We start from the raw sequence: 11,169 nt of genomic DNA on the forward strand, positions 1-11,169 counted from the left end.
ACAAGGAAAAAAAAAAAACTTATTTCTAATTAATTGATTTTCTTGACCATAAGAGTTGGTGTAGTTTTGATTAGGAAGCCTTCGAGGCACTCTGTATATTATAAATTTATAATATTGATTGCATAAAGGAGGAAGACATGTGGGAAATGGGACTACTGTCGTTACCACGTGCTTTCCTTTTTAGCAAAAGCAAAAAGAAAAAAAAAAGAAAAAAAGATATTCTCAGGACGAGAAAAAATAAATTATTAATATTTTTTATTTTTTAATTGTTAAATTTATATTAAAAATTATCAGTTGTGCATATTTTTAAAATTTAATTTGATTTTAATTAAATTCTTATTTGTTTTAACAATTTGAACTGTTGTTTATGATTTATACGTAGTTCAGAATTTAAATTGATGTTTGAGAGAGAAAAATTTAAGGACAATTCAAATTAAGAGTGGCAATTTGTGTTACATGTCGTGTCCGTGTTGAGTTTTGATCGTTTCTTTCTAAATTTACAATCAACCTGAACACGACTCGTGACACGAAATTTTTTAAAAATATAACACGAACATGACACGACCACTTTACGGGTTGACACGACACGACACGAAAATGACCCATGACATGAAATTGACCCGTGAACTCGAAATTAACACGAAAATTATATACTTTTATTTAGTTTTTTACATATTAGAAATAACTTAAAATTTATAACACACTAAAATACAATAACATCCATTGAAGTTAAGCAAATAATAGTATAAGATTTTGAGTATAACTATCATGATATCACAAGTTCATAATAAAATAAAAAATATCTAATGAAAAATGTGTATTTTTTAGTTTTTTACAAGTTTCGTGTCGTGTTCGGGTTAGGCGGGTCCAACTCAAAATTGACCCATATTTTTCGTGTTAATTGCAGGTCGACCCAATTATGACCCGAACCTCTTTTTTCTCTATCATAACCCGCAAAATTCATGTCGTTTTCGAGTCGTGTTGTTGTGTCGTAACCCATATTACCGACCCTAATTCAAACCATTAATAATGGTTCTAACAATCTTAATTGTTTTCTACGGTGAAAACAATTCTGATTCCATTTTTTTTATCTCTTTAGTTTCAAGCTTAAAAATGTCATAACTTCTTCGTTTTAATTCCGATTAAGATGATTTTTTTAATGTGTTCATAATGAAGAGAGGAACAAATCTCCATTCATATTGCATATTTTTAGATGTCATTTATAATGAGATTTTATAAGATTTGTTAGAAAACTCTAATTACAGTTTTTCACACTTTATCCAAACAGTTTGAATTTTATTCTTTATTCAAATTATAATTTATTTACATATTTAAATACCGATTTAAATCACAATTTAATTCACCATAATTTAAATCACCACAACTCAAACTAAATTAATAATTTAAATTGTTGAATCAAATGAGTCATAAATCTAATAGTCAAATAGAGGTCTACTCGAAAAATTTTCAAGAAAATAAAAATTTACCAAAAGCAAAAGGGACAACCAAAAAGAAAAAAAAAACATAAATAAAAGGACAACAATAGTAGGGAGATTCTTCAAAGCGCTACTCATGAGATTTTTTTAGGAAAAGAAAAATCTTTTTAGCGTGACGTGGGAATGCGTAATTTCAATCTAATATTTTCCCAAATGGCATCGTGTTATTGCTATTATAATGAAGTCGTGAATATTGGTTTGCCGTGAAACAGCAATGCTGAATAAAACGATAAGAAGTTGATAGCTCATTTAGTTCGATTTAAATTTTTAATTTAAGTTGAGATGTAATTTTATATAAAAATTTTTTATTATAATAAAAAAATTAGATGTAATTATTTATAAAAATTTTTTACTGTAATAAAATTTAAATTTTAAATTTAAATTAATAAAATAAACGAGACATGAGTCTCTTTCAGTTAATTCTGATCGGCGAATCTTAAAATTAAGATGTCTTTGACAAAGCCAACTGTGGTCGACTGATTGAGACATTCTCCCACGTGGGCTGCAAATCTCATAACTTTTGAAACTCTTTTTTTCGCTTCAATTGAAATCCATTACTTTATCACGCAATATATACCGAATGAGTAATGCCCTTAAATAATTTCTTTTTCAAAGAAAATTTGTATGATTGTTTTCACAGCTTAAATTATAACTTAAATTTTATTATTATAATATTTTTTATATAAAAATTTTAAATTTAATTTTTTTATTATAACATTTTTTTCTTATATACAATTTAAATTCTCAACATAAGTTATGAAATGTGTATATAAATTCTCAACATAAGTTATGAAATAAACATAATGTTTAGCCTGTGTTTTTCGAACAAGCAATCTTACGTTCAGATAAAAAAAAAAGAAAAAAAAAAAAGCAAGCAGACAATCGTACGCAAAAAATATTGCTTTTATCCATTCGTTGTTTTATTAAATGGATACAATTAGGCCACGTCCTCTTGTTTAGCAAGAAAATTTAGGCCCGTTCACTTCGCTGATTCGAATTTGTAATTCGAGTTGAGATGTGATTTTGTATGAGAGCTTTTTACTGTAGTAAAAAAGTTAAATGTGACTGTTTATGAGAGCTTTTTACTGTAACAAAACTCAAATTCTAAACTCGAATCGGTGAAATGAACAGGGTCTAGTACATTTAGATTCCGTTCATTTCGCTGATTCGAGTTTAGAATTCGAGTTTTACTATAGTAAAAAGCTCTCACAAATAATCACATCTAACTTTTTTATTACAGTAAAAAGTTCTCATATAAAATCACATCTCAACTCTAATTAAAAATTTAAATCAGCGAACTAAACGGTAACAACTAACCGCTCTCCAATCTTTCACTCTCGTACCTAAAGTTGTGTAGTAATGACGACATCACATCATCACATGGGCAATGTAAGATCACACTTCCATATTCGGACAAAATAATTCTTAAGCAACTGTGTACCACTCGAAGCTATGTCGACAACCGACTCAAATTTCTCAGGAGACTAGTTGAAGAAGGCGAGCTGTGCTCACTTAACCAAGCATCTTGTACAGAAATTGGTGAATTATCCTTCAATATTTCCTTTGAGTTAAAGCTATCACCTCTTATTTGCATTGTAAGTGTTGAGAAAAGTATACATGTTACGTGACTAAGAGTGTAAAATAGTTTATATACATAAGAAAAATTTAGATCCGTCGAGTTAATCTTTTAAAATATGTTGAGCTAATTTCACATGTGATTTTTTTTAACAAATAGTATGAGATGATAGTTTATATGGATTAAGTGATCACACTCGATTACAGTTCTCACGTTACCTATTGTAGAGAGTTAGTTCTCACAATTGGTGCTAGTGCAGATGCAGATGGTGGAGCATTTAGTGGACTTGCATGGTTTTAGTTCTCTTTCTCTTATTCGAGTTGGTCCACCATTTAGTGGACTCACATGGTTTCGGTTCTCTTTCTCGTACTTTAGTTGGCTCCCGTTTGGAGTGTAATGTTTGGATATATCGGCTATTAGAAATTTTAATATAAGGAGAAGCTCGGTGAATATACACATGATGGGAGATTGTTGAGAAAAATATATGTGTGTTGCCTCACATGAAGATGTGTAGTAATTTATATATATGGAAAGACATTAAACCTAAAAAATTAACTTTTTAAATTAAATTAATCTCTTAAAATGTGTTGAGCCAGATTCACATGAGATTTCTCTCCAAATGTAAGCAGTTCTCTTCTCCCGGCCAACTCGGCCTTATGAAAATTCAGAGGTCTTTCACTCACATTCGACGAAGAAGACGAAGAGCATACCTCGGATGAAGGTGTGCAAGTGTTGTCTTCAGAATTTCCCCATGATCTACTCCTCCTGGTTTGATCCAACTCGGCTGCAACTTCTGTCATTGAAGGCCTCATGTCCCTGTGAAAAGCAAGACATCTGAATGCCAATTCCGCTACCCTATGAACCGACCAAAGTGTCCAAGCATCCCTATGTGGCTCAATTAATGGATCTATGATCTCGTCTAGACACCCTTTTCCAATTCTGTCGGTAGCCAAAGCAGCCAAGTTCACTTCGTTCTGGGGTCGGGAAAAGTCGACTGCTTTAAGCCCTGTTATGATCTCCACAAGAACAACTCCGAAGCTATAAACATCGCTTTTATCAGACAGGTGAAAGTTCTGATGGTATTGAGGATCAAGATAGCCCGGAGTACCTTGCGGGGCCGTTGAAATGTGAGACGTTTCAACCATTCCTAGCCTGGAAAGACCAAAATCCGCTACTTTGGACCTGAAGTTTTGATCCAAAAGAATGTTGCTCGACTTGATATCTCTGTGGTATATTGGAGGTTTGATAGCAGAGTGGAGATACGCTATGGCTTGAGCAGTTTCAGCGGCTACAGTAAGGCGAATTAGCCAGGAAAGTCCATCGCCTCTCTCTCTGTGTAAATGCTGACAAAGCGTTCCGTTTGGCATGAATTCATAAACGAGGATTTGTTCCCCATAATCGATGGAACAGCCCAAGAGACGGACAAGATTTGGATGGCTTACAGTTGATATGAGTTTGATCTCATTAACGACTTGCTCAATGCTGTCAGCATCTCTGTATCTGATTCTTTTGATGGCAAGCCACTCGTCGCAGTTTAGTTTTCCTGCATAGACGGTTCCATAGGCGCCCGTGCCTAGCCTGTATTTATCCGAGAAGCCATTTGTGGCTTTCTCGACATCTTTGAAGGAGTAGATCGGAATGTTCAAGTTGCCAGTGGCTTCGGACAGATGGCGCTTCGTCAGGCGTCTCATTTTCCATTTCAAGCATCGCCGACTGATACAGCACATAATTAGGCCGAGACTGATTGTTAACGAAGCAGCAACAACAATGCCTGAGAAAGGATAAGTTGCAGAAATTCACACTTCTTAGTTTTTTTATGTTCTAGATACTACTGATTATCAATGAAGCAAAAATCCTTGGTGCTTTATATTTCTGAATTCAAACACCAACTCCACAATTTTGATCTATAAGAGATTAAATGATCAGTTCATATAACTCAACAAAGGGGTGTAACTCCAGTAAAAGAGTACTTAAGATTCTATACATCAGTTTTTATAAGATTGTCAAAATAACGTGTGCGCGAGTTCAGAAGAATCTTGTTATTACATTGTTCCACAAGTAGATAATTAAAAAAAAAAAAAAAAAAGAGTTACCTCCAACTAACATGACGATTCTTGTCGTTCCTCCACACTTGCCAGAAATGTACCCTGCTGGATTGCACTTTGAAAACGCTGTTTATACAAGCAAACGACACACGAGTGATTTGTAAGATGCTTAAGAAACCTTCAGAATGCAAGAAAATTTCACGAGCCTCTCCTTGATAAAAAAAATCGGGCATCAGCACATCTATGCAGATAGAAAACAATTAATTGCAAGGTGCTGGAATCTTTATATTGTTATTTCATTGTTCGGTTAATACGTAGTTTCTATTTCTAGTGATGTTTTGCACTAAAAAGTTGCATTCAAGGAATGTAATATAAAATGAGCGTGCATATACGAAAATTTATTTCAGGGCATGAACTATGATAAAATTTCATTAATAAAAAAACGTAAAAAGAAAATGATATTGAGATCTAAATACCGAAACTTAATAATTAATTAATACGTTATAACCATTCTCTACGAGTCTTCGCACTTTAAAACCATTGCATAAGACCATTATTATATCAGTGTTGTAAAAATACTTTCTATTATAGCTGCCCATGATCAAATATATAGCACGTCAAAATAATAAATAATTATATGTGTTCTAATAACAAAATTCAAGTATAATTCTTAAATTGTAGGTATTAAAAAAATGAACTCGCAAATAAAATATATCTGATCTCTAACGAAAAATAACAAATCAAAAGACAATAAGCTTATGTGATGGTCAGTGTCTATCAACGCTAAGTAAAAAGACCCATAATCAATTAGCGCGCGTTTGGAGTAAGGATCCGTGCCATGGTTCGGATTATGGTTCGTGACCCGTTACAGTATTTTCTCTCACAAAAACACACATAAACTGAGAATTATTTTGAATCATGATTCTAAATTCGTGAACCAAACATCCCTTAATAAAAAAAAGGGCATCAGACGCTAGTGTGGATTGGATATAAAAAGGGCAAAACAAACGAGAAAATTAAGGAGCGTTGCATTTGGATGGTAAAAGAGTCAAAAGAAAATTAAAAAAAAAAGAACGTAATTTTACCGTTTCTAAATATTACAAAATATTGTTATATTTCAATTTCACTCTTATAAACTCGTCATGCAATGTTATATTTACTTTTAATTAATATAAAGTAATCGGTCCGTTATTTTCATGTTAGCTTTGGTGAGTGCATACAAATAATTTTGAGAAATGATTTCCAAATTACATGTACTAAAAACAAGGAAACAAAAAAATCCCCCAGACCTTAGGTCCCTGCCACCGGCCGTTTATATGTGAGTTCATGGTTTGCTTGTACAAATCATTTGAAAAAAAGGTTTATAAGATGATAAAAAGAAAATGACAAAAAAAAAAAAAAACACAACATAATAATAAGGAAAACTTTTTTCCTAATGTATGGAAAATAGCTAATAGATAAGACGTAATTTTTACATCAAAAAAAAAAAAAAAAAAAAACAAGATATAAGACGTAATTTTTATTTAATTTTAATTTGATCTAAAATGTAAAATTCTCTAAATAAGAAAACGTTTTGTTTTGGCAGAATTTCTGCTGTAGGATGTCTTTTTTTAACTATTGGTAAGAATTAAGATTTTAATCATTGAATTAAGTTTTTGACAGTTTGATACGTGATTGGAGCACTTCTATGACTGTAAATTTTTAACCTAAACACTTATAAATCATATTATTAAAAACTTAATTCAATAACTAAAACACTAATTCCTACAGCTAATTACAAACGGTAGGTCCTACTTTACCTGTCTTAGTCTATAATTTGTTTTTCTTCCTTCCCTATTGTGTGTTTAGCGACACTTGGTCTAATTAAATGCGTGCGCAATTTCTTCAAGTTTGACTAGCAGTGATGGTGATATATATAGTTTTTACCTAAGCTCCACAAAATATGACTTCGATGAAGCGACACCCAATTTAATAAACTTTTTGAAGAATCATATGTATTTTCGACCTTTATGTTTGACAAAATCGACTTTCAACTTATATAAACATCACGCTAACAAGTTCCATACTTCCATCACTAATCCTCTTAGCAAGTGAAAGGCACTACTTAGCAAAATACATATTTTCAGTTTCACTACTATATATTTGTATAAAACAATCAATCAAACATTGAAAATGTTATATTTTTCTATTAGGCCATGTTTGGTGCATCATATTATATTGTATCGTATAGTATTGTATTACATTATATAATTTTTATACAATGCGGTGTTTGGTTAGTGGTATTATTAAACATTATACTGTTTTTACCATTATAATCTATTTACGTAATAGTTTGTAATAAGGTAAAATTTAGGCTTAATCATAACTTAATTCAACTCTAATCTCAACTCGAACCTAACATTTGGAGGAAGAAAGGGAGAAAGTAGAGTTGCTACATAGGGGTCTTTTTGCAAAAATTTTTGAAAACAAGGTCAAATTGTAATTGTCAAAAATTTAAGGGGAAAAATATAATTTTGAAAAAGTTGAGGGCTCAAAATATAATTTTAAAAAAATTGAGGGGTCAAAACATACTTTTTAAAAGTTTAAGGGTCAAAATATAATTTTTAAAAAGTTGAGGTGCAAAATATAATTTTTTAAAAATATAAACTCAACATTACTCCGATCCCGAAACTCGACTCTAACGTTGATCCCAAAATCTAACCCCGAGCCTTGATATTTGTAAAATATTTTATATATAATATTTTAAGTTAAATTACAAAATATAGTTTAGTACATAAATTTTTTTCCGTATTAAATATTACACTTTATATTATATTAATTTTAAATCTCTTATTAAATTATACAATATATAAAGATCATCAAGCATTATATTATTATTAAATAATATAATACGTAATATTTATACAGTATACTAAACATGTCCTTAAAAACTCGTACTCCGCTAAAAATCAATTTTTTTTAAATAATCCGATTTGTTTTTATTCATAAAACGTGGATCCCACCAGTATATTCTTACGTGGGATCTTTTACTAGAGAATGGAGATTTCAGGGTTATAAAAAAAAAAAATATATATATATATATATATATTTTCCCTGGTAGATGGGTAATATCACTTCTTCGTATACTGGGCAGACCACTCATTTCTGTGATTGATTCTGTTTCTTTTGCATGCCGGACAAAAAAAAGACGAAAGAAAGGAGAAGAAAAGTTACAAAGTTCTCGAAAAATAATTTTTTTTTAAAAAGCCACTTGGGTTAAAATTGATTAGTTTGACTTGACCCAAAAATGATTAACCGGACACGCAAAGTTAGTTGTGTGATGTTTTGAGGGATAATTGCTCAATTTCGGGGTCCCACACGTTCCACTCACACTTCAATCTCCCAGAATTAGGTGACTAATTTGTTTCCCGTCACATGTAATTTCGTTTCTTTACCTAATAATATTGAGATTATTATCGTGATTATTTGAAATCGCCTTTCTCAATACCCTTCATACAGTTTTTTTTTTTTAAATCCGCAAAAACTCAAACTCATGAATTAATACCCATAATAAAGCCCATTGAAAAACATTTTGAGCATGCACCAAAATTTATGTCAATGGCCACTGGGTCTCAATCGTAGGGCCTAAGCTAGTCTTATCTCCATTAATAAGCATGAGGTAAGCACATAAACAAAAAAGTCATCAATACCAGTTTTATTGCTGATCAAAAACTAAAAAGTGCGACCTTAATTCCCGAGAAATTGATTAATTAATCCAACCCCTAATTAACTATCAATCAATGAATAAATTCAACGAACTCCGGCAACGAAAAATCAAAACTAACCTTTCCGGCAACCGGAACCGGCCTTATATCCATCCCCTTCAAAGCCTTCCGTGCAGTTACACCGATATGCTTTTCGTCCGTGGGGTGACACAAGCTCTCTGCAATTAGCATTCACATCGCACCGGCACTGTCCCTCCAGCCACCAACCCAGCTCGACAACCTCGACCGCCAGAGAAACCGGCGCTTCCGAGGTGTTGAGCGACTCCGCTGAAATAGACGACAAAAGGTACTCACATTTTCTCTCCTTCTTCAGCCTCTCCAAATCAATGAAAGCTCTCTTGTTTCGCTCCGAGTAGCAGCTGATCGTGCTGTTGGAGTCGCTGCAGCTGACGGACGAGAAGTGGGTCTGCACCAGAATCGAGGGGATCTCGCAGGGGAAGGCGGCTTCGGTGCAGTTATTGAGGAGGATCGCGTTGTTGGCTGTCGGGGCGTAGTTTGGCCCGAAGAGCTGGGCCACGGTTTTCAGCGAGCGGTTGCATTTCCGTTGGATGTTTACCCTTATGCCGTCGCCGTTTACAAACTGGATCGGAAACTCGCCGACGGTGGCTTTTCCGGTGGCGCTGCAGTTGAGCTTGATTTCGCAGCCGTCGGAGAATCCGAACGGATAAGGTAAAGTCAAGCCGCCTGATCCGTGTTTGGAAGCGCATGTTCGGTTGCAGAAACTGAGGGATGAATTATGGGCTTTAATCCATGGAATTAGACCAAAGATAAATGTTATCAGCAAGAGAACAAAGGTTGGTTTGGCTCTAAACATTGATAAGAGTTTGAAGGAACCAATTTTTTTTTTTTTTTTTTTTTTATGGGTAGATATATATATATATATATATATCTATATAATGTATATATAGACTTACGAGGAATCAATATTTAGCGTTTACTGGGTTTCTTTCGTGTAGTGTAGGATTGAGATTGTCTTTAAAAAAGAACTAAGAAAAAGTTGGTATGGAGGATCAGGAAGTTTCTTGCTTTCAAGTATTGATCAGCTGACCCACCAAGCTCTCTGTCTTCACACTTACAAGGGTTGTATATATTGACAAAATTAATGTTACTAAACAATTTTTGATAAAAGAGGACAAGGCGTACTTTTTGTTTGATAATTTGGTTTAACGCGTAGCATACAGAAAATTAATTCCTACTAGAATGAAAAGTTAAGGGATCCAGAGGATCACGACGGAAACGTGGGTCCTACATGTTTACTATCCCATTGGATGTTTATAACGACCGTGACCAATTGACCAACCCTTTTCATAGGCTTCCTCTTCCCTACATATATAATACGATTATATTGATTTAGTTTTTGTTTTCCTTGAAAATTCTCTTTGTTGTAATTTGTCCACTCGTGAAGTCTTGTTCACACGACCATGTATTTTCAGGAAAAAGGAAAATCAAAAAGAAAGAAAGATGACCACTCAAGTGAATGCAAATACGTTAGAGCAAATCACAATTGTCTGAAGTCTGAACCCAGACAATGGTTTTCTATGCAGTTTGCATTACGTAATGCCTGCATGACTTTGTAAGTACATTTTTTTTCCTCCCAAAGACTTTCTAAGTTCATATTACATAATGTTATGATTTTTATTAGTTCACTGACAATTAGTTATAAAAATTTAAAAACATATATAATTAGGATTTGGTGTTTTTGAGCGGATCATGAAGAGATTTTGGGCAATTATAGAGACAAATGTACATTTAATGAGAGAGTTATTTGAGAAAAGAATATTAGATTAATTGTCTTAATGGATTGATTATTGAAGACCTACCTTACATGGGAGAGTCCTTAGTTGGCGTGGTAGAAATCATATCAATATGTGAGTTGGAATTTGACTGACCACCAAAATTGGAAAAGAGAATCTAAACCTAATTGGTATTTGAGACTAGATTCATTGTAATGATAAGGGATAAAATTGTTGAGAGAAAATTATGAAAATTCCTTTATAGAGAATCGAGGAGGAAAATATGGGTGATTTTGTGAAAGATTGAAACCTTACATGAAAGTTTTGTTTCAGCTCACTTTTTACGACGGTTTGATAGAGAAATATTCAGAAAAAGTCTGTGCATTTGTGAGCCTTCAAAGAGTGTTCATTAAGATCGTCTTTTGAGAGAAGGATTATAAGTTTTCGGGAGAAAATGCTCTTTCAACCGAAGGAATTTTACTGTGTAGTTTGAAGATGAGTGGTGCTTGTTGGATAAGGCCATTAAGGAGAGTCGACACGACGACGACAATATCA

General features: G+C 33.0%; 1 protein-coding gene across 1 annotated transcript; it reads right to left on the reverse strand.

Moving 5' to 3' along the window:
* Positions 1–3,518: 3,518 nt before the first annotated feature.
* LOC21404114 (wall-associated receptor kinase-like 14) lies at positions 3,519–10,017 on the reverse strand. Its single transcript, XM_010107772.2, has 3 exons — positions 8,942–10,017; positions 5,166–5,243; positions 3,519–4,843 (listed from the first exon to the last, which is right to left on the reverse strand). The coding sequence occupies exons 1-3, from the start codon at positions 9,693–9,695 to the stop codon at positions 3,642–3,644; spliced, it is 2,034 nt and encodes a 677-aa protein (XP_010106074.2). The 5' UTR covers positions 9,696–10,017; the 3' UTR covers positions 3,519–3,641.
* Between the last annotated feature and the right edge of the window lie 1,152 nt (positions 10,018–11,169).

This window comes from Morus notabilis, unplaced genomic scaffold (assembly GCF_000414095.1).
Source record: "Morus notabilis unplaced genomic scaffold, ASM41409v2 Scaffold630, whole genome shotgun sequence".
Lineage (NCBI taxonomy): Eukaryota > Viridiplantae > Streptophyta > Magnoliopsida > Rosales > Moraceae > Morus > Morus notabilis.

What these genes read in the sequence shown, in the direction of transcription:
- LOC21404114 (XM_010107772.2), bottom strand. Translation starts at nt 9,695, where the DNA reads ATGTTTAGAGCCAAACCAACCTTTGTTCTCTTGCTGATAACATTTATC. An exon ending in CGGTTCCGGTTGCCGGAAAG is followed by an intron (nt 5,244 to 8,941) that starts GTTAGTTTTGAT and finishes TTGTATAAACAG; the next exon opens with CGTTTTCAAAGTGCAATCCA. An exon ending in AATCGTCATGTTAGTTGGAG is followed by an intron (nt 4,844 to 5,165) that starts GTAACTCTTTTT and finishes ATCCTTTCTCAG; the next exon opens with GCATTGTTGTTGCTGCTTCG.